General features: G+C 51.2%; 1 protein-coding gene across 3 annotated transcripts in view; it reads left to right on the top strand.

Annotated features, from left to right (window-relative positions):
- Positions 1–19,399, top strand: part of Paxip1 (PAX interacting protein 1) — a 42,079-nt gene extending 22,680 nt beyond the window's left edge. For all 3 annotated transcript variants that reach the window (XM_063250823.1, XM_003469776.5, XM_063250824.1), the window contains 15 exons: positions 920–1,565; positions 1,982–2,076; positions 4,947–5,042; positions 5,999–6,136; positions 6,753–6,874; positions 7,255–7,439; positions 8,405–8,448; positions 10,248–10,318; positions 12,514–12,616; positions 13,471–13,639; positions 15,704–15,804; positions 16,803–16,937; positions 17,038–17,113; positions 17,207–17,267; positions 18,817–19,399. In XM_063250823.1, coding sequence (XP_063106893.1) covers positions 920–1,565; positions 1,982–2,076; positions 4,947–5,042; positions 5,999–6,136; positions 6,753–6,874; positions 7,255–7,439; positions 8,405–8,448; positions 10,248–10,318; positions 12,514–12,616; positions 13,471–13,639; positions 15,704–15,804; positions 16,803–16,937; positions 17,038–17,113; positions 17,207–17,267; positions 18,817–18,832 — 2,058 coding nt within the window. In that variant the 3' untranslated portion in view covers positions 18,833–19,399. The remainder of the gene's footprint in view (positions 1–919; positions 1,566–1,981; positions 2,077–4,946; positions 5,043–5,998; positions 6,137–6,752; positions 6,875–7,254; positions 7,440–8,404; positions 8,449–10,247; positions 10,319–12,513; positions 12,617–13,470; positions 13,640–15,703; positions 15,805–16,802; positions 16,938–17,037; positions 17,114–17,206; positions 17,268–18,816) is intronic.
- Positions 19,400–23,151: the final 3,752 nt, after the last annotated feature.

Raw genomic sequence — 23,151 nt, 5'->3', positions numbered from 1 at the left:
TAAGCCTTGGGAAGACACAGTATTCATGAAGTGCATTGTGCTGCATGTTTGTTTGATTTCGTACCTTGTAGAAAAGTACTTTGCAGTGTGGTGCTCAGCTTGCTGGGTGACCCTGGTCACTGTCCCTTTCCTTCCACCTTAGCAGAGTGCCCTTCACTCAGCCCTGTCCTGCAAAGCACAGAGAACTGAAAGGGAATTGGGCTGGCTCACTGTCCAGCTTGAGAGGGTCATGTCCATCTAGGAGCCCATGGTCTTTGAGAAGCCTATTTAGCACCTGTAATGATGGTCTCTTGGGGACCCTTGCCAGGCATCAGATATATGGTTGTGTCCTGTGTCATGTTATTGTGTGCAGAGGATGTGCAGCAGGGGAGGCCTTGGCCTGGTGGGGTGGCTGCGTGGTGGGTATGCTGGGGTTCAGTGTGAGGTGTTCCTCTTTGGAAATTGAACCCTTGCTTGGTCACACAGCAGGAGAGGGTGGGGTGGCAGCTGAGAGAGGAGGTGAGGGTAGGTTTGAGTCTGGCTGCTGGGCGCCTCCACCCTGTCATTCCGTGGGCACCTCCTGGTCCGAAGGAGGCTTGGGTGGTGGAGGAGAGGATGGTGGGCCTACAGGTACTGACCAGGAGTCCAGCCAGGTCGGGTAGCTTGTACTTGAGACACTGAACTACAAGTCTTCACATTTGCCCCTTTAATCCATTAGTTTCTCCCATGTTATACACGTAGTTTGAATTGTGATATTCGCAGAAGAGGAGCTTATGGACTTGCAGTGTTGGCTGTGGAGAAGGAAGCGTGCAGAAGCTGCGGTGTGACTTCGCAGTTTGCTGTCACCTGACGCTTCTGAAAGAACATGAGAACATGTGCTCTTGCTCACTCTCCTGCTGTGGGACCATGGATAAGGGCCATCCTTGCTCTTGTTTTTTAGATCCTACAGTCCCTATCAGCTCCCACAAAGACCCTGGAGCCGCAGGTAGGCCATGGCCAGCAGGGGCAAGGCAGTGCCAGCGCCGGTGCCATCCTGCTCAGCCAGACCAGGGGCACTCCTGATACACATCTGCCCCCACCGCACCGCCAGCCCCCACCGCAGCACCCATTGCAGCACCCTGTCCTCCACCTGCAGCCCCCACAGATGCCCCAGCAGCCTTGTCCACAGCAGCAGCATCCGTTTCCACAGCAGCCTCAGCAGCCCCAGCAGCAAGTCCTTCAGCACCCGTTCCCCCAGCAGCAGCTGCACCCCCAGCCGCAGTTGCACCGCCCCCAGCAGCCCTTGCAGCCGTTCCAGCAGCAGCACCTGCAGCAGCAGTTCCACCAGCTGCAGCAGCAGCAGCTGCAACACCAACAGCTGGCGCAGCTGCAGCACCAGAGCCTGCTCCAGCAGCAGATGCAGCAGCAGCAGGTGCAGCAGCAGCAGCTACAGCGCCTCCACCAGCAGCAGCAGGTGCAGCATCCCGCCGCTCCGCACCTGGGCCAGGCACCCCCAGCCATGCAGCACCAGGCCCCACACCTGCAGCCCCCGCCTCAGCAGCCCCCGCCACAGCTGCCGCTGTGTGGACATGACCCAGCTGTGGAGAGTGAGTAGTGGGTTTCTTTAGGTCTGGTGCCTGTGTGAGTGCTTCTGGTGGGTAAGGTGTTTGGTGGGTTCACACCGGTAATTGTCATGGAGCAGGGAGCTTGGGTCTCACATCCGGCAGAGCAGCTGTGGGTCACTGTGCTCTTTTTCCTGTTGTGGGGTATTACCTGCTGACAGAGGACAGACGCCTCAGTCGTCTCTAGTACCTAGGGCATTTAGCATCCAGGCATAAATTCTTTTGGATTACTTTTTTCATGCTTTACATAGACAATGAAATCTGTGTGTTACAGCTGTGTTCTAAGTGTGCACACATTGCTGGCAGCCTCAGGTTACAACTGACTTAGTACAGGCTGAACACACAGCTGTGCTTGCATTGTGCCTGCGCGTTCATCAAGTCCTGACCTTCCTCTCCCCTAGTTCCAGAAGAAGGCTTCCTGCTGGGCTGTGTGTTCGCGATTGCAGATTACCCAGAGCAGATGTCCGACAAGCAGCTGCTGGCCACCTGGAAGAAGGTGAGCTTCCTGGAAGGTTGGACCTTGTGCTGGAAGACGAGCTTTTCTGAGCCAGGACTGCCTACTCCTCTAGCTTCATTTCCTGGGGCTCATCTGTGGGTTCCAAGCACGCGACGGGCATCCTTGCTGTGAGCACTTTGGCTTTGGGGAGTTCTGGGTGTCACCTTTCTTGCCTTTAGATGAAAATTTATCATCTTTGAGGTCCTTGCTCCTAGATAGTAGGAGTATCAGGTAAAACCAGGTGCCTAGTGACCTGGGACATGGACTGGCAACTTGTGTGTGTCTGAGTCATTCTGCTCTTCAAAGGTGCACGCTAGAGTGCTAGTGCTATAGGTAGCAGGGACCTGGAACCCTTCTCATTGTGGAATAGTGGTCCACTTCCTTTTCATTTTGCCTGGTGGCTTTTAGAGAAAAGAAAAAGCAAGCACTTTTCTTGCCATGCCACAGGTAAACAATCCAGCAATGTTTTGAAATGACCTGAGTAGAATTCAAACACATCTTGAAATGCTTTACTATAGATATTCCTGGCATTTAAACCCCTAGTATTGCTGGCCATGATAGCACATGCCTGTAATCCTAGCACTCAGAAGGCTGAGGCAGGAGGATTGCTACAAGTTCAAGGCCAGCTTGGGCTTCCTAGTCTGAGACCAGCCTGGACTACATGGCAAGACCCCTTCTGAAAAATTAAAAGAACTGTAACCCTTACTGTGTTCCGAGCATGCTCCAGGAGCTGGGGTGTTGGATGACAGACAGAATGACCCTGGGACATGAGGAGCAGGGCTCTGGGGCTGGGACAGAAATGGCACAGATACCGGGGGAGCCCAGGGAAGGACATTCTCCTGCCAGTTGGGAGTTGCATTATGAATCCTGGGAAGATAATTCTGGGCTGAATTTTAAATGCTAAACAGGGGTAAACACCTGGGGGAGGATTGTACAGAGAGAGAGAGTAGCAGGCAGAGGCTGGTGCCTTCCCAGATGGATGAGCAGAGCCTGGCAGAAAGCAGCTACATAAGGTCGATGAGCAGGGAGGGCAAGGGACGGGGCCAGTATGATTGGGAGCTTCATCTGTATGCCGTGCTGTGTAGCCTGTGTTTTCCCCTTCAGGAATGTTATGGGGAGGGGTAAGAGTTGTCAGCTCCCCATGTTGTGCAGAGTCACCAGCTCTGTGACATCCGGGTATCTCTGCCTTCCTAGCCGAGATGTGCTGATGGCCCAGCCAGAGCACCATTGGGGAACAGGGTGCACTTCGAGGGGGTTAGGGTGAGGATGAAGGTGCAGAACGCTGTGGGGGGGGGCTGTTTGAGGGTCAGTGGGGGATTGTTCCCAGGGAGGACTAGCACAGGGTCTGGTGTCTCCGTGGAGCTGCCCAGCTGAGAGACAGGCTTCCAGCCTAGAGTAACAGCCAGCCCAGCACTCATGGCACAGTGGACTAGAAGTGTGTTCAGAGCACCAGCCTCTCACACAGCAGGTCAGCGAGGCAGTGGGGCAACGGAAATGAGAAATGGGAGCTTCCGGGGGAGAGCAAAGGGAATACCTGGCATAGAAGTAGGACTAGAGAGGGACCAGGCTCAGGACAGCAGAGCACAGGAGTGCTTTGCAGTGAGACAGTGAGTTAGGGGAGAATCAGCACTGCCTTAGTTTTCTGGTGCTATGTAACAAATCACTCTCAAGCTTTGTGCTTGACACAGCATTCACTGTCCCACAGATGGGAAATCCTGCGGTAGTATAGGGTGGCCATGGCTCTCCTGTCCCCTGTGGCTGCAGGAGCTGCTCCTAGGCCTCAGCCCGCGCTGACTATGTGCTGGGGTGGCCACAGCAAGGCACAGATGTCTGCCCCAGAGCACACACCCCACTCTGCATGAGCAGAGCCAGTCTCCCTTGTAGCTGGTGGCGAGAAGCCACGCTCAGGCCTGGGGGAGTGTCTTGGCTCTTGGGGAGAGGTAGCGAGCAGTTTGTGGGACATCGGGAAAAGGAAAAGAAGAAGGAAGTGGCAGGTAGAGCAGTGCAGCCACTGCAGACCCCCGGGAAGCAGCAGGAGTTGGAAAGGAGCCGGAGTCGCGGTGCTGATGGGGTGGGGTACACGTGCTGCCACAGGGGGGACAGGAGCTAACCGCACCTGAGGCAGTCCGATGGGTCACTCAGCAGTGACAGCTTTTGGCGGGATGTGGCGTCAGGCTGTTGTCACCTGCCTCACATATCACAGTTAGAGGGACCATGCAGCACTGAACTTCCAAGCAGTGGGCGTGGGAGTGGTCAGGCTGCTTCTGATCATGTGTTCCATGCCGTACTTGTGTTCCCCTCCCTGGGTGTGCAGTGCTTAGAGGTATGACGGGTGCCTGGTACCCTGTAATCAGTACAGAGTGTAGGACTGCTCCTTCCCCCAGAAAGCAGCTGCTGTTAAAATTACGTTTTGGGATTCATTCCTTTATCCCCTCCTGAGTTTCTCTTTTCCCTTTCCTTTCCTTTCTGGTAGTGGCTCTTGAGGGGTGGAGTCTGCCTGGGGCACTTAAGGCATCTGGAGATGTGTGCACTACTCAGGTCGGGAGGATCTTCTTGGTGAGAGGCTCCTGGGTCAGGCACAGATGCTGTGCTGCCCCGGGCAGCCTCACCATACACTGCTCTGGTCAGGACGGAGAGGCCCCTTGTGAGAAGGGCCACGTTTCATTTGTCCTTCTTTCTCCCCGGACACGAGGTGAAATGTGTGTTGGGGTCATTTGTGTTTCCTGGTGCTGAGTGGAAAGTCCAAACAGTGTTGCCGCATGTTTCCTAAGGTGTGGTAGTGGCGATGGGTCCTTGGCCCAGCTGCCTGTTTCATCCACAGTCATGCTGAGGCACGGGGCTGATTCGCTCTGGCTATGTCTTCCGTGCAGATCATCCAAGCACATGGTGGCGTGGTGGACCCCACCTTCACGAGCCGGTGCACGCACCTCCTCTGCGAGAGCCAGGTCAGCAGCATGTATGCACAGGTAAGGAGTGGCTCCGCAGCGCCGGACAAGGTTGCCTTGTGTGCTGACAGGTGGCTTCTTGGTCAGCGGCTGGTATTTTGTAAAGAACTTTTTTTGCTTGGTTCTTTCATCATGTTTGGCGAACTGGGCACTTTTGTGGGTACCATTTGTCTTTGGGCACTGGAGAAGGAAAGGGAAGTCCCAGGTGGCTGTGGAGAAAGGGTAGGCATCCTTGGGGTCATTGGCACAGAATGTTATGGATGCCAAAGTTAATTCCTGCCCTGTGGCCACAGAGTTTCTCTATGCCTCTGAACAGAAGCTTTCTCCCTAGGTCAGCTCCTTTTACTCTTAAAGTCTTGCTTCTCTTCTCGTAAAAATGGTCTTCCCTGTAAATGGGGTGGTGTCAGTGTGTTTGTAACAAATGGTCCTTAACATACTCCCCTTGGGTGAGGGTAGCTGGGTGGTAGAGCTCTTACCTGCATGTGCAGACCTTGGTTCAGTCACCAGCCTGCAGCAAAGAAAAGCAACATAAAGAAAAAGCCATCTTACAAAGGTAGCCGTTTACCATGCCTACTTAGCATTTAAAAAGTGAGAAATTGTAAGCTTTCTTGCTTGGTTAACTGTAGGTGTACGGTTGCGTTTTATTCCCTTGCTCTGTATTCTGCAGGGATTTTAATTCAAGGATCATCAGCCTTCACTTCATTCCGGGTTGTTTTTGTGGTGGTTGCACAATTTGTTGCTTCTATCCCCCACTGCAGGCTCTTGTTCATGGATAATAACATTTTCTGGTTGGATTGGTGTTACCAGCTATATTACCATAGTGGGTTACTTTAATAAATTATGTGTTCAGTGTCTTGACATTGTTTTAATTTGTGGGCTTTTGAGAAGGTGGCATTGTAGTCACAGAACCTTACCGTTTTGCATTTAGCACCGCAGCCAAACATCCAGAGCAGCAAACCTGTAATCTTGTTTGACAGGCGATAAGAGAGAGAAAGCGATGTGTCACTGCACACTGGCTGAACATGGTCCTGAAGAAGAAGAAGATGGTGCCGCCCCACCGAGCCCTGCATTTCCCAGTGGCGTTCCCGCCAGGGGGCAAGCCGTGCTCACAGCATGTAAGGCAGGGCTGTGTGGTGTTTGGTTGTGTTCGTTGGGGGGCCTGCGATGTATCGCTTGGCCTCTCGCTGCTTGCTCTGGGAAGTTTTTCATGTCATTTTGCCCAGCCTGCCGCGAGCGTAGCCTGTTTCCTCTTAGGCCCCATTGCAGGCACGGTTCTCTGCACATGCTGGTGTTAATGATTCCCCAAAGCCTTGGACTATATTTAAAATTCTAAAATCAACCAGATATCCTGCTGCAGAAGCAGCCAGTATTGGGTAGAATTTTATCAGTAGTTGTGGGTTCTCTCACCTAATGACTAATGATCTCAAAATCAGGATTAGTGCAGAACATAAAAAGCTGATTTTTCCCTTACGTATGCATCTGAGCAATGTCATAGGAACCCCAAAGAGGTTTTCTGCTACTTAATGTCTTACATTTAGTTGTCTTCTTCCTTCTGAGGGTTGTGTGTATAACGTGGTAGCCATTAGTAAAATTCTAGTCTTGCCATTCTTAGGAATGATAGCGTGTTTCCTGCAGTGCCAAGGAAATAGTGAGAAAAAATATTAAAACAGCTGCAAAGCTGAACCAATGCTCTGTATTCTAAAAGCTGCCTTTGCTCTTGTCTGTCTACAGATCATCTCTGTGACTGGCTTTGTAGACAGCGACAGGGATGACCTGAAGTTGATGGCATACCTGGCAGGCGCCAAGTACACGGGCTACCTGTGCCGCAGTAACACAGTCCTTGTTTGTAAAGAGTAAGCCCACACCGTGGCCTTCCCACCTCCTATTTGTTAAGACTTCATAGTTTCCTGGCAGACATCCCAAGGAGGAGTCAATTGTAAGAGTGGGTGTGACGCTCGTGGCTGGCGGCATTAACAGGGACACGGATGCAATGTCTGGGCTGTTGCTGTGGGTGACTGAGTGGAGCTTGGATGAATGGGGTCTGCCCCCAAGGTGAGGGCAGTCCGAGCCCCAGCACAGCTCTACCTCTGGCCCGGGTCACCACAGCTTTACTGAGATATGCCTGCCACTTCTGTCATGAGAGGTGTTTTCATTGGCTTTGATTGCAGATAAATGCGAATCTAGACAGCCAACAATCCAACATCTGGTAACTGTGATTTCTCCTCAAAAACAGACCCAGTGGTTTGAAGTATGAGAAGGCCAAAGAGTGGCGGATCCCATGCGTGAACGCACAGTGGCTCGGGGACATCCTGCTGGGGAATTTCGAGGCGCTGAGACAGATCCAGTATGGGCGCTACACGGCCTTCAACCTCCAGGACCCCTTCGCGCCCACGCAGCACTTGGTGCTGAACCTGCTGGGTAGGGGCAGCGCCTGCTGTGGGGGTGCGCAGCTCCCTGCTGTCACTGGCCTGGCTCTGCTGTTTTAGCCGCTTTTGACATATCCTGCTGCCTTCCTGCACCCTGGGCCCTTGAGCACTCACAGGAGGCTCTCGGCACTAGGCAGTAGTGTGAGGAAGCCTGAATTGGTCCCTTGGGCCAGGTGCCTTGTGGTAGTGGCCCAGCCCTGCGGAACGTCGCCTGCTTCCTAGGGATCAGTGTCTTCCCTGTCACTGCAGGCTTTGCTGTTGCATCCTTGGTGTCTCTGTGCTCCTGTGGTCAGCCCTTTGCTATCACCCAGTTTCCCCAGGGGGACCCTCCCTGAGGAACATGGCAGCACTGCACTTCTGTGTTGCTTATTTGGAGCTAGACATTAATTGACCGTTCAGGGCGGGCTCTGGTGTTCTCTTGAGGGAGCCCACTCTGCTCTGGGCTGTCTTTAATTGTGGGGAAAGCCTTTCTCCTTTTGAGTCTTGATCTGTGTCCCAGCCCCTCCCTGGGCTGACCCGCTCTGAAGCATTTGTAGAGGGCCAGCCTGTGAGAGATGTCCACTCTGCACCTGCCCTGGTGTTGGGCTGCTCCTCCCCTGGGTAAAGCATGGCAGTGCCTGGACAGCCTCCATCTGCATGGTGTAGTCCTTCCTGTCACCTCCTCAGATCCTAGTTGGTGCGTGGCAGGCCAGCCAGTGGTGCCTGGCGCTGGAGTGTGCTGTGAGACCTGGCGTGTTGCAGTGCGTGCTGCGGCCTGCTGAGTGCCACCTCATGTTGATGAGCACCTGTGACTCCCTCTTGTGCCTCATCCCCTGGGAGTTTACACATAGCCCTGTTCAGTGTTTTGTGAAAAGCCACCTGTGTGTTGGGGTCACCACCCCAAGGAAAGGCTTGTAGAAGAAGCTTCTTGTGTCTAAAAGCAGTGTGTTGTGAAAAATAACTTGTTTCTCTCTTTAGACGCGTGGAGAGTTCCACTGAAAGTGTCACCAGAGCTGCTGATGGTACGTCATATCACTTAGCTCCCTTTGGCTGTTACCATGCTGTTCAAATGCAGCAGGGATATGTTTGGAAATTTGGAAATTAAAATTGTCTTATTGTTGATAAGATAAAATTGTGTTGCTGACAAATGAAGACTGTATCTTACTATCTTTATTGTCATAAAATGCCTGTGTGCCTTAGGTCTTTTTTTTTCCTCATTATTAGTGTTGATGGTCTGTCACTCACATCTGTCTGGGTTGAGAGCATTTTGAGTGCTCCTAGATGAGGCCACAGTAAACTGTTCCAGGGATCCAAACCTCCTCCTCCTCAGGGGTGACGTCTTCCTCTGCTGCCCGGTTCCAGGCCCATGCCCTCTAGTCCTGGGCTCTGATGGGACCCTTCTTGCCACGTGCATGGAATCTGAGTGCCATGAGGTGCTCACGCGAGGTGTCTTGTAGGAGACTGCTACGTGCCCGGCTCTTAGTGTGAGGAGTAGAACATTGTTCTGTTTTCCTGTAGTAATTCTTGGTTACCAACAGCAGTGTTTTTATTTTTGGTCAGTCATGGTGTGACATATACATAGGATAGTATACACACACACACACACACACACACACACACACACACACGTGACTTACTCTTCCATATCTTTAGGAAGCCTGTCACTTGGCTGCTGGTTTCTTAATGCTAGTGATGTGATGATGTCTGTATTTTCTTCTGGTTTAAACTGCCCAGTTTATAATTTTAGCAGAACATGACTGACTAACTCTGGCACATCAACAGAAGCACATGTTCTCCTGGTTCATGTAGATAAGAGGAATTGTAGAATAACTTTGAAAATCAAGCTGGAAAAGTGGTCATCGGTTTTCCCCCATGCCACATGTGGGTATTCTAAAATTATCAGGGCTCCACGTTGAAGTTCTCTGGTGGTTGTGTATTAAAAGCTGAAAGTAGCAGAGCTGCCAAGGCCCATTTTACCTTTCTCCCATTCTGCCAAGGAGGGTTGAGATTCAGAGGCAGACTTGTGGTCTGAAACAGGGTTCAGGGACAGTGCTCCTGAGGGCTTTGCATCCGTTTGCTTTGGTAATGCAGAGATGGCAGCGATAGTTAGAAAGCACAATGTGTACTGCTTAGGTAAATAACCTGACAAGGACGTTGAGGAAAGCATGCGTAGTTCAGACAGGCAATCCTGGGCAGACCAAGTATCATTTTGGAAGCACCCTGAGGAAGGAGTGAGCAAGGGCAGCGTGGAAGCGCTGGCAGCGAGCGGGGCCCTTACGGCCATGTCCCTTCTGCTGTCCTCCTAGCTCTGGACAGTCCCCTTGGGCACTGTCCGCGGGCAGAGCGTGAGTGCCACGGCTCGGCCTCCTTTGGAGGACTGTTGATCTGATCATCATGTAGAATCTTTCATGACAGCTCGAGTGCCGTTTCTGTTCTTGGAGCGGTGATTTTTTAGGAATTTTTTGTAGTTATCATACTTTTCACATTGTAAGTTGGGGCATAGAGCAAAGCACTTAAAAATGGTTCAAAAAAGTTTCAGGCTGAGGACAATAATGTAATGTGCAACACGAAAGGATGGACAAGGACACAGGAACCAGGAAGGTTTGTGGACGGAGAGGGGAGGCAAAGCTGCACAGAGCCCCATGTGTGGCCCTGTGCTCCTGGCCATGGTGCCCAGCTGTCCTCTGGTTAGCAGTTCCAAGGGCTGAGCACATGGTCCCTGCAGACGTAACTGGTCGCTCGTTTGCAGATAAGCTTCCTGGAGGCTGGTACATTACAGGGAGGCCTGGTGTGGCTGACGGGGACAATGCTTTCATTGCAGGGTGTAAGGTTGCCTCCCAAGCCGAAACAGAATGAAGTAACCAGCGTCCAGCCTTCTTCCAAAAGAGCCAGGTAGGTACAGCAACTGCCCTGCCTTGTGGCCGGCCACCTTTGCAGCTCTGTCTTAGAGGACTGGTAGCAGTTGGACAAAGTTGCTTACGGGTTTTTGTAGTAGGTAAGGCTTGAAAGGCCTGGTGTTTGCTTCCTATTACTGTGGTCTGTCTCATTACTGGAGACAGGCAGCAAATGAAGACAGGGCCAGCAGATGTCTCTTACTTTTAATTAAGAAAATGAAAATAGTGCTTTTCTTTAGTCATGGCTGTACTGGGACCGCCACCAGTGAAGCAGGAGCTCCTGTAGCATGAGGGGCCTAGGCACAGCCCGTGCCTGCCTCTGCGGTGCTGCTGCATGTGACCCTGGGCTACTGGAACCCTGTGTGGCCCTTCAGGCCCCTGTGGAGCAACGTGGGCGCCATGCTTCCTGCCTGTTGCGCCGGCCCTGTGAGACAGGGCATTTGCACATCTCCTGGCCTCATGGTCGCCACTGCAGAGTCAACACAGAATGCTGTACTCTGTGCTTACTACAGCATATAAGGCCAGGACCTGGGATTGCTCTGGTTCTAGAAAACTGTTTCCATGCTGTGCCTGGTGAAGTGGAGCTCGGGGCTGCCTTTGCAGTATGTGTTTCCTCCCTCCTGCCCTTACCTGCACGGCCGGGACGTATACTGCAGAAACCCTAACTGCGGAGTAGTGGCTGTCATGTGGATGTCATGGGGACTGCACTCCCAGCCTTGTGCTGGCCGCACCTCCAGCCGATTTTATTAGTCTCTTTGGACGATCTCAGTAGGTTGCTTTTGTGGGATTGGAATTTGTTATTTCCCTCTTCCAGCTTCCCAGAGCACTGTGATTACAGGCGTGGGTCCCCACACCTGGCTGGGTTTCTATTTTTAAGGCTGTGATCTGATGGCTGCAGATAAACTATAAATTTTCCTTACAGCATTTGATTAAAGAGTAAGATTTTTAAAATATCAAGTAAATAAATGTACAAGGTGTGATAGAAAAGTATATTACTCATTTATTTATTTGATTTTTTTGAGACAGGGTCTTGCTATGTAGTTCAGGCTGGCCTTGAACTCACTATGGTGCCCAAGCTGCCCGTAAACTTGCAGCAGTCTTCCTGCCTCAGCCTCCCAAGTGCTGGGATGACAGGTGTATGCCACCACGCCTGGCTCAGAGATTTAAATTTTGAAAATTTAGAATAATAAAAAGCATTGGCATTAACCCCCCTCAGAATCCCAGTCCCCCTTCACTTCACATACACTCATCCCGTTGTTCTGGCCACTTTATAGAGCATTCTGGAGTCCTCTTTCCCGAGTGTCTTTCGTTGTGCTGTCCTGGCTGCCTCAGTAACCTGAATCAAAGCAAGGTGTTTACCTTCCATGATCATTTTGACTTGGGGAAGAGCCAGAAGTGCGCGGCACCAGGTCTGGTGGATGAAATGATGAAAGCACAGCATTGTGTTCTTGTGTGTTCTTTCTGTTGTCTGGTGCTTGATCTGACCTTGTAAAGACTCAGGAAGAAGGACTCCAGAAGTGCTGTAGACAGTGGCAGGAATGATGGGTTACATGTGTTTGAAGCAAGGGGGTTCGTTGCAGTGTGTCTCTTACTTATAATAGATTTTTAAATTGAAGCATTCAGCCTGAAAAAGACAGAAAGGTCTGATTCCATAGCCTGTAGTTTTCAGTGAAATAGCTTGGCAGTCCCCTAGGAGGAGGTGAGAATGAAGAGGGCGGCAGGGGCAAGGTCTGTACCCTCCTGGGTCCTCGAGTCGGTGTGACTGTCCCAGTGAGGAGCTGTGGCTGAGTCACGCAAGGTTACCTTATAAACTTACAAATGAAGAGTGGCAGGGTATGGAGGAGCGGATCTGTGATCCCAGCCACTCGGGAGTCTGGGACAGGACTACTGACAACTTGGGCCCAGACTGGTTGAGCAGCCCAGCAGGACCCTGTCTCAGAAGCTAAGAAGGGCCAGTGTGTGGCTTGACGTGGAGGCCCCAAGTTCAGTTCCCAGTATGCAAAGAGGGAGTCAGGCCATCAAAATTGGTGAGGCAGAAAACCAGCTGGAGTCTTTCCCTCCTTTGTTAAAGTGCAGTTAGGACCAAAATCAGGTGGAGGCGGGATGGAGAAGGGAGAGGAGACTGAGTTCTGTGTCACTGAAGAACAGTTGAAGAAAGTGGCATGGTGGTCACTGTTCTATGTTTGTTTACAGAATTGAGGATCTCCCCACTCCCACCAAAAAGTTGACCCCGGAGCTGACGCCTTTAGTGCTTTTCACTGGGTTTGAGCCTGGCCAAGTTCAGCAGTACATTAAGGTAAAGTTTGCATCCACACAGGGCATGCTTCGCTGTGTTCCTTTCTGTGCCTGTACACTCCAGGCTAGTTGCTTAGTGCATGTGTGCTTAACCAGGAATGTCTTCTTGCAGTCGCCTTAGGGTGTGAATCTGCAGAGTATTTATAGGTGTTGTCCAGGGTGTTAGCAGCCGTCAGATGACTTCCCCTGCGTTTGTACTGCTGCTGCTCACACTTGGTTTCTCGTTAGCATAAACATGTGACTCAGAGGTGCCAGTGAGAGCCAGGTCCCATCCCGGGGTGTCCCAGGACTGGGAGCTTCTATCCCTGGGTAGAACACAGCTGGCTGGACCTGCGCTCTGAGGGGCACAGTCTTTGAAATGACAAGTGGGAGCAGAGTTGTAAACACATTTTCTGAAATAATAGCACAAGGGATCTTGGGGCTTTATTTGGTCATGGGTGTTTTGTTTTGGTAGTGGAGAGGTAGAGACTTGAGACACCTGTAATAGACTGGATTTGTGCAGTGTACTCTGGGTACAGAGAAGAAACAGTTAAAATGTTGCTGTTGCAAATGTAGTACAGTTTTCTACTGCTTTACCTGTGAGTGTAGCTGTTAGAGGTCTTATGTGCCCATGGAACAGTCTTTTCCATGCTGTTCTTTTTAAAAACAGAAGTCGTACGCCAGGTCAGCCTGGTGACCTGGCTCTGTCAGTTGTGTCCCCCACACTTGGAGGTTCCTGTCTGGGTCCTGTTTTGTGTGTAGTGGCCCAGGGGCAGCCTTCCCCTGACTTCTGCCCACACTAGGAGATGGCTAGGTCCTTTGTCTGGCTGCCGTGTGGCGCCCTGCTGACCCGCCCTTTCCTCCCCGTGTGTGCAGAAGCTCTACGTCCTGGGCGGTGAGGTGGCCGAGTCTGCGCAGAAGTGCACCCACCTGGTCGCCAGCAGAGTGACGCGCACCGTGAAGTTCCTGACGGCCATCTCTGTGGTGCAGCACATCGTGACGCCCGAGTGGCTGGAGGAGTGCTTCAAGTGCCAGGAGTTTGTGGGTGAGAGCACGGCACCAGGGCCGGTCCGCATTTTCACCCCAGTGCATCCTGGGATCTGAACCCTGCTTCGTAGCTCTTCACTTGTGTTGCTAAACTTACTTCATGTTCAGGGATTTCCTGTCTTACCATGAAATAGGAAGGTTTGGGTAGTTTGAGTGATATTGGGGAAGAAAGTTCTCCATCCCTCCTTGTTAGTTTTTGTTGGGGAATCTGGCTTGCACAGTGGGGAGCGTGGTTTGTATCTGTGTTGGAATGGAGCAGTCCGCCCAGAAGTCCTGGCCTGTTGGTGTGAATGGCATGTGCAGAGCTGTGTGTGCTGGCGGTGAACACGCTGTGTCGGGGTAAGCCTGCTGCTTCGTCGTCAAGCCTGTGGCTGGGTCTCCGCTGGCCCCTCTTGGTGTGGGCTGAGACCTGTGTCCCTGTGTTTGCAGTTGCGGGTTTGGTCTTGTGCCCTAGCCGCACTGCTACCAAGTGGAACTTTCTGCCACCTGTGCTGTAGGCAGGCTGTGGCTCGCCAGCCTCTACCACAGCGTTGCACATGCTTGCGGTGTCCTGGCAGTGGTGCACCTGGCTGTTGTGTTCTCACAGTGCACACACACACACACACACACACACACACACACAGCAGTAAGGCTGCAGACAGGTGGTTAGTCAGTCCTGTTACATGAGGCTTTTTCGGACATGTCATTTTCTGCTCAAGATAGGCTGATGGCACAGAGAAGTAAGCCTCAGCTGAACACGGCTGAGACTGCTGTGTGCGGGAGAGGCAGAAGCAGACTAAGACTTGGGGCTGTGTGTGTGAGACAGCAGAGCCTGGGAGACAGTTCAGTGGCCAGCAGGTCATGGGCCTCTGCCTGGTAGAGACGGGGACTGCGCCCCACCCAGGGCCTGCATCTGAGCAGTGCAGGGCCTCATCCCCCTTGTTGAGTGATGCCAGTGTTTGCTCACCTCCGTGCTCCTGGCTGGCGGCACAGACAGAGCAGGGTCTGAGTGTCACCGAGCAGACTGCTGAGGGGACAGCCAGGCACGTGGGAGTGGGAGCAGGGAGGGACTGCAGGTGTGAACCTGAGGAAGCCAGCCTCCTCAATCTTCGGGTCCAGGTGGCCACACGTGGCCACGGGCACTGAGAGGTTACAGCGCCACATAGACAGTAGGAGGACTAGTGAGTGCGGAGACAGCCGTGTCTCCGTGCTCCTGGTGGGGAACCAGGGTCGAATTTCCTTTGTGAGTGGACTGCTGTGCATGCCTAGCGGTCCCCAAGCTGTGGGCTGGTTTTACGTTTCTTAAGAGAAGAATGTGTGGCAGAAATTGTTGAGGCCCACAGATCCTTAAATCTGTGTCCTCTAGCGACCCAACTGCCCCTGCCGTGAGGGCCTTGGGGGCTGTGCAGGCAGGTGGAGCCATCTGTCACACAGACATGATCACACACCAGTGCAGCACGACTGGACCCATATTTGTAACTTCTGGCCCGTGGACATTCCTTAAAATCTTGCCATGGAGACTGAAACCAGTTCGTTGAGAATCCTCAGAAGTCTTCAGACTGGTGGACATTTGGCTTTCTGTGCTGGGCATTGAGTGGTGCAAGTTTTTGTCCATTTCAAAGGAGCGGGTGTTTGATAACTAGGAAAGTTGGGTAAATTTGCCTGATTGGCACTGGGGAGTTGGTCGGTGTGGTGGCAGCAGATGTGATGACAGCGTGTCGCTGGCCACTCAGGCCTGGCATCTTGACCTGGACCGTAGTGAGGAGCTGTGATACCATTTGGAAGGGGATGGGATTGCTGCTAAGAGCGGAAGAGCCTCCTAGGTCGCAATCGGTTTCTGTTCCAGCCCTGGAGGGTTGTCGCTGCTTACCTAGGAGAAGAGCTGTCTGCCTGTCTGTTTTGGCTGATCCTTTTCAGGGGGAAGCAAATGAAAGGTAAAAGTGAGGTACAGATGCCCAGCATTTACTCAGGTCAGGGTAGCCACAGCTAACGGGCACTTATGAATGTGGGCAGCCTGCAGTGTGGTGGGCCCCATCGGGCAGCTCATCCTGTACTTTTCTGGTGACACTGCTGTGTTTTCCAGATGAGCAGAACTACATCCTCCGAGATGCTGAGGCCGAAGTGCTCTTCTCATTCAGTTTGGAAGAATCCTTGAAACGGGCGCATGTTTCTCCACTCTTCAAGGTAAGGCCGAGAGCAAAGCTGTGTCCGTGTGGGTGGCACTGCAGGGGCACATTAGAGGGTGCTGGGTGTGGTGAGCACCCTGCTGTGTCCACAGCATCTTCCTCCTTGGTCCTGGCCATGAGGGCGGCTACTCCGGGGAATCTGTACACTCTGGGGCCTGTTCTTTACCGAGCCTAAGAATTGGCACCCAGAGTGCAGATGCATTAGGATATGAAGTTGTTTGGGAGCTGTCTCTGAATAATGTAGTTGGTGAAGTTTCACATCTTAGGAGGACATTGCTTACGTTGCTCTCAGTAAATGTGTTTTCAGCTAGAGAAGATATTGGAGAAGTGTTCATTGAATTTTGCATAATTGCAGAACTAAAGATTTTAAAATTATTTGTTAGATGAGAGACTTAGAAGAGTTGGTAAGTACTTTTTATATCAAAGAACAGAGTAAATCAATAACCTGTTCTTTTAAGTTCTCCTAAGGAGTCAGTTTAGGAATCAGAAATGACTTGGAATATTGAATTAGCATGCATTTTCCCGAAAATAGTCTGATTTTTCAAATATTTATTTAGGTTTTTTCTGTGAGCAGCTTAAAGCAAAATAGTTTGCTGCATACATAGAAGCAAGCTCATTGGGAACCAGATATTAAGCACTGTCTTACCACTTCCCTTTTGAGTCTAATAAAGGAGGTTTCATGGCCTCAGGCGGCGTCTTTTTGGGCCATGGCCCATGAGCAGTGTGGCAGGTGTTGGGTAGCACCAGTCATGACAGAGTGTGTAACAGGCTCAGGTGTTTGCTGAGCGCTGTCTCCTTTGAGAAGCTAAGGTCCAGCTCCTGTGTGTTAGCACAGGTCTTACGTCATGGGTGACGTTTCCCACCTTAGAGCTTTCTGGGCGGAACACTAATAGGAGACCGCTGCCTTCATACTTTCAGGAAATGAGACGTTTTGTCAGAACTCTCAGGGCTGAAAGCATCTGAAGGCCAGTGCCTATGTTTTCCTTTCACTTTCAGGCAAAGTACTTCTACATCACCCCTGGAATCTGCCCGAGCCTGTCCACCATGAAGGCCATCGTGGAGTGTGCGGGTGGGAAGGTGCTATCCAAGCAGCCGTCCTTCCGCAAGCTGGTGGAGCACAAGCAGAATAAGGTGGGACGCGGGTGCGGGCTTGGGTAGGGCGCAGGCACCGGTCTCGGTCTCTGTGGCGCCCGAGGGTTCCTGTCGTCACTGACTAGTGCGTCTTCCTCAGAGTCTGTCGGAAATCATCGTGATATCCTGCGAGAACGACCTCCACCTGTGCCGAGAGTACTTCGCCCGAGGAATAGGTGCAGCTCCCAGCCCCCTGTCCCACCCCCCTGTCCCCCCCTCTGTGCTGCCCTGCACGCTTCTCCTAAGGGCCCAGTCCCTGTTCCTTTCAGATGTTCATAACGCAGAGTTTGTGCTAACCGGAGTGCTGACCCAGACCATGGACTACGAGTCATATCCTTTGACAGAGCGGGCTGCGGCTGGGCTGGGCTGGGCTGGGCTGGGCTGGGCTGGGCTGGGCTGGGGCCGTGGCTCCATCCTGCCCTGGGTGTTGGGGTGCATGTCAATGGCAGCCCTTCCTCACCAGCACGTGTGCACTGTCTTTACCAGTAGGCCAATTTAGTCCTGACTCACTGTACTTCTGCTTATGTGGGTGGTTAAGTGTTTTACAGTGAGATAAAATAGAAAATAACTGCAAAATTAAGTACTTTCAGTACTCAAGTACATGTTGAGTTTGTATTCTCCAAATGGAATGCAGCTTGCATGAATTCTCTGTGCTCTGGCGCTTGGCCGGGGAAATGGATGGCTTACTAGAAGCACTGTGAGGAATCACTTAGTTTTACTGGTAGGTAGTAGGCAAGGGTAAGTCTTTAGAATGATGTTTGAATATTTCTAGGCTTTTTATCTCATGCAGTTGGAAGAAAAATAGGTTTCTTATGTTGTTGATAATCTTCATTAAAAGTCAGGAGCACTATTTTAATCCATGCCCAGCAGCCCACAAAACAAACAAAATGCGCCTCACAAATCCTTGTGCAAAACTACTACTCAACCCGTTTCCTATGCAGGGGTGCCTGCCACAAGGGAGCCCCGGGAGAGAGCTCAGGGTCAGGGTCTGCGCTGAGCATAGCCACTGCAGACATTTCAGCTGTCACCAGATCTCACCATGTGCTGGCATGAGCTGTTTGAGACAGGAGGTATGATGTGCCCACCCTGGCCCCGGCTCCCGCATGGGCACTGGGGCCTTAGGGTCCTCGGACAGCTCTCAGCATGAGAGGGCTTCAGTTTATGCTGTTAAGCACAGAACCAGGGTACCTTCGGGAGGAGAGCGCTTTAGGGGAAAGGCTGTCCAAGGGGCAGCAGGCATCTGCCAGAGTGGCACTTACACGAAGCAACCGCACGATCTGAGCAGTGCTGGGCATCCATGAGAGGTGGCTGCTGAGTCCTGAAGAGGGGACACTGTCCAGGGTTTGGTGTGCAGACATACTGTGATCGTGGTCCGTGCAGCGCACGTGACTTCTCATCTCTTTCAGATGGCTCCGCTGCTGAGGTTTATGTTGGTGAGAGCCTGCTCTCTTCTGCTCCTCAGGAGCAAGAGTTCCTTCGTGTGCTGTGTGTGATTTGTGGGTGTTGTCTTAGAGGCCTGCAAGGGACCTGGCAGCGTGTCTGAGGGTGTGATGCTCTGGAAGGCGTTGATGCTCTGGGGACTCAAATCTGTCTGGCTTGTGCATGCTTGTGTGAGCTGAGTGCTCCCCGACTGGTTGTGGGCTCCGCTTCAGCTAGGGTCAGAGTCACATGGTGGCCCCTTATGAGCCTGAGTGCCCCTGTCCGTGTGGCAGGGTTCTGTTGATTCGATTTGTTTTTAGTTTTTTGTGGTACTGAGGATTAAAGCCCCTGGGGTTTGGATGTGCTGTGTGGACGGGTGAAGAAGTGCAAATTGTACTGTGCTGAATGGGACTGAAAACGGGAGCTCTTGGCATTCAGAGTTGTTCCTCAGCGTGCCCACGTATAAATTCAACTGAAGGCCGAGCCAGAGCCGGAGCCGGAGCTGGAACTGGAGCTGGAACTGGAGCTGAAGCGGAGCTGGAGCTGAAGTGGAGCCGAGCCCAGCCCAGCCAAGCTGAGCCGAGCCGAGCCGAGCTGCGCTGAGCTGAGCTGAGCTGAGCCGAGCTGGAGCCCGAGCCGAGCTGGAGCCCGAGCCGAGCTGGAGCCCGAGCCGAGCCAGGACCTCTGACCGACTGCATGTGTTTTCCAGCTGCTTCCCTAGGGATGAGATAGAAAGCAGGAAGACAGTGGCACCTATGATGCATCTTATTAAGATGTGTAATTTTATTCTGAGGAAACATAAATTATGTTTTGTATTATATGACTTTATGAGCACACATTAGGTTTTATGATTCATTTGCCAGGTTTTTAAATGTCTTCACAACACTATGAAATTTCAAATAAAATGTGTAAAGACCTTGCTATCTAAATTATGGATGTTAAAGATTTGAAATGTTTTGTACTTTATTTTTATTTCTTACACTCTTTTCTTTTATACTGATATCTTACCCACATTTTAAATAAATGTACTTTTGAACTTAGAATTTAGTGAACTTTTTTTTTGTAGTTTCTGGCTTTTAAAAAAATATGATTATGATACATAGTAACTATTTATCATGGGATATTAGAAAATACACATCACATCTTAACCCTTGGAGAAACTTGTTTGTTAGTATTGAATGTTTTTTTTTTTTTTTTTTTTTGTATTTCTGCTTTGACTTACATAGACTGGGTCACACATTGGAGTCATTTCAAGGCCAAATATTTTCTAGTGAGTTTTCTCCTGAAAGTATATATGAAGAGCAAAATAAAGTGATAGAACAGGGAGAAAGATCTTTTGCTAAGGAAAGAGGACCAAAAGATGGAAGGGCAGGGAATGAAGGAGTTGAGTTGTGTTATACTCCCCGCTGTGGGTGTGGTCCTCGTGTGCTGCACATGTTGACTGACTGGTAAAAATCTATAAAGGCGTGGCTTCTGGGTGGCAGCTGTCTTTCCCCTGTGGGGCATCGTTGCCAGCTGCACCCTGGGAAGTTTGGCTGTTCCTGGGCGTAGGCTATACCCTGCCTGCTTCTCATGGAGTGCTGAGGTTCTGCCCAGCAGAGCCCAGACCCGAGAGCGGGTGCAGTGATGACTGGTATTGTCAGTCACGTCATGGCAATGGACCTGTCTTCACTGCAGAGCTGCCCTCTGCAGTGTGCCCGAAACTCCATTTATTTCCATGACGCTTTGAGCACACATTAGGTTCACAAACTCCTAGAAACACTTGCGATCTGCGTCAGGGTCATTCACTGATCTCACAATCTACAGTTGAGTTGTGTGCGGTTTGGGGAGCGTGTGAATGAGGGAGCACCATCCCCACTGGGTGCTCAGAGCTCCTCCAGCTTCATGTTGGCTGCACCTTCTGGCCTAGCTCTTGCAGGCTCAGGGCCTGTGGAGTTGGCCTGCAAAGGAGAGGAAAGGATATTTGGCTTTAGGGACACCCTCATGCTGCATGTCACGTTTTAAAGGCGGGGTTAACACCTGTGTCACTTGTTTTCTGACTTGACGTAGTTTCACCATGGTCGGATCAATGAGGGAACACCTCTGGTCTCAATACAGCTTTCATACGCAGGGGTACTCAACTGCTGAATGTTTAAAACTGTCCTGACAGCAATACTTTCCAGACACACGGCTTGCTACGGGTCCCTGACAGAAGCCACCGAGTGAGGAGAGTGGTGGCAGGGAAGGCTACCTCAGGCTGGCAGTTTTGGTTCCCATTTTCAAGATGGGTTATTTTCTGATGAGGTCATACTTTGGAGGCAAGAGGGAAGCTTTGTCTTTGGAGGGATTAGAACAACTTGAGAGAGACTGACCTGAAAGTGGAAACCGGGAGATGGAGAACACGCTGGAGTCACCCATATGGGAGGTAACAAGACCTTGACCGTCTGCATAGGGAAAGTGCTAAGATTGCGTGAGTTGGTACAGACGATAAATCCATGCGCTGGAAGACAGGAATATTCAGGCCAGGACACTGAAAAAGGGACAAGATGGGCCAGTTCGCTTCCCTGTGGGGCAGAGAGCAGAGGCTCAGGCCTGCACACAAGAGATGGAGATGGAAGCCCCAGGATGGGTGTCCAGTAGAAGTCACTCAACCATACCACCAGGCCTGGCCACTGCCCATCTTGACCCTCTGAGCTGTGGCCCCAGCTCCTCCCCACAGGTGGTCCTGGGGCACCCCCACCCAGACCTCTGGCCGGGTGCCTGCAGGAGCAGCTGCAGGTCTTTGGTGGAACTGTCTTCCTCCCAGGACACCTAGACTGTCACAGAAGAGAGCAGGATCGTGATTAAGCAAACAGACGGGACACGAAGAGAAGGCTGCTTGGACACGTGAAGTAAGAAACTAGCAAAGAGTCTGGGGATTTAGCTCAGAGGCATAAGCGCCTGCTTGGTCAGCACTGAGGTGCAGAGTTCGATCCCTGGTACCACCAAAAAATAAAAAAATAAAGAAACTACCAAAGAGCCCAGTGGATTTGACAGGCCTTGGCAGGAGTTACAGGAATAAAGTGCAGTGATTGAAATAGGAAACTTAAAGGATATCTCACAGGCATTAGGATCTCATATGCAATGAACCAAAGATGCCACAGAAAACTTGTTAGAACTAATAACTCAGCAAAGTTGCAGGATGCAGAATCAACACAGGAGTCTGTTTTTCTGTACACAAATAATAATTTAAAATGAGAGTTCCATTTAAAATAGCACCAAAAATAATACAACCCATATGAATAAGCTTAAAAGTCAAGGAGGTTAAAGACTTGTACACTGAACGCTGTAAAACACCCATGAAAGAAATTGAAACCCCAGTCAATGGAAAGACACCCTGTGTTTATGACATGGAAGACAGTAGTGTTAAGATATTACTCAAAGCAATACGCAGCTTCAGCGTAAGCCCTACAAAAACCCAGTGGCTTTTTCTCCCCCTAGAAGCAATGTATCCTAAAATTTATACCAAATCACAAGGAGCTCTGAGCAGCCAAAACAATCTTGAAAAAAGCAGAAAAAGTCAGGACACATCCTTCCTACCTCCAGGGTTTATTCCAGGCCCCCAGCGATGCTGACCCTTCCCCAGGCCTCGAGCATAGATAGGAGGAGTGAGGAACCACACAATCCGAGTGGAAAGGAGAGTGACCAAGCCACCAAATCGTGGCCAGTCTGCTCTTCGGGTCTTTGCAGCCAGGGCAGCAGAGGGGACAGTCAAATGACTATCGTGGCTGCAGAGGAGACCAGCACACATGAGGAGAACTCTGTCACAGCAACTGGGGGAGAGACAGCCTTGGGAGACAGGCTTACAGCTGGGAAAGCTGACAGGTCCCCGGGAATGCAGGGGTGTCACAGGGCCTGTCTGGTGTGGCAGAAGGCTGGGTTTGGTGGATGAATCATTGGAGGGATGCAGCCAAAGGAGAAGGCATTTATCTCAGGGGCTGCTGGAGCTCTTGTGCTGCTGCTCATGCCCAGAAGAAACTCGTGGTCTGAATGAGTATGGGTCAGTACATGGGTGGCCTAATGGTCTTCACAGAAATCGCAGGCCTCGTGCCCTGGCGAAGGGGTGTGCATGGCTTCTTAAGGTTTGTTGGCATCCAGGTGACCTTTGATTCCGTCCTTGTTGTTCACCTTACTACTACGGTAGTCTGTTGGCTCATGAATTTGATTCCTCCTATGATTCTGGTCACAAAACAAACTGGATGAGAACTGAATCCAGTTCAGTAGTTAGGTTCACAGTAGAGCTCATGAGGAAATTTGATTTGGTTCTCATCCAATTTGGTCTGTGAGCAGAATCGTGGAGAGAACTGAGTTTGTGAACCGAGGCACACTCTACAGCCAAAGCGACACGGCCATGCTGATGGTTGGTTTTCTCTCTGGGCCGGTGTCTGGGTTGTTGGGGAGGGAGGTGGGTCATGACAGTACAGGGCTCATCTCGGAGGAACAGGGCACTGGGCCGAAGAATGTGCACACCCCAGCATGGAAAGCTTTCTGGTGATCTCAGCTGTTTCGAGTATTTTCTGTCAGTATTTGTCTGTTATTTGTCTGTTAGTGAATGTTGATTTGTGTCTGCATGTAAAAGACTTGGTTTTTATTTCAGTGTCCTCCTGTTTTCAGATATTTCCCAATGCAGAAGTTGTGTGTGACTGTGGTCATCATGATGACTGTGGTCATCTGGTGTTTTGGGGTGGTGACGAGAAGGACCTCAGCTTTCGCACTGGGCGTGGCAAATCTCCCTTAGCCCTGTGTCTTTCCAGATGGAAAGTTTTCTAGAGAGGAC

This window comes from Cavia porcellus, unplaced genomic scaffold (genome assembly GCF_034190915.1).
Source record: "Cavia porcellus strain 051 isolate PalLab524CR breed Dunkin Hartley unplaced genomic scaffold, mCavPor4.1 scaffold_6, whole genome shotgun sequence".
Lineage (NCBI taxonomy): Eukaryota > Metazoa > Chordata > Mammalia > Rodentia > Caviidae > Cavia > Cavia porcellus.
This window is presented reverse-complemented; position numbering and strand designations above follow the sequence as displayed.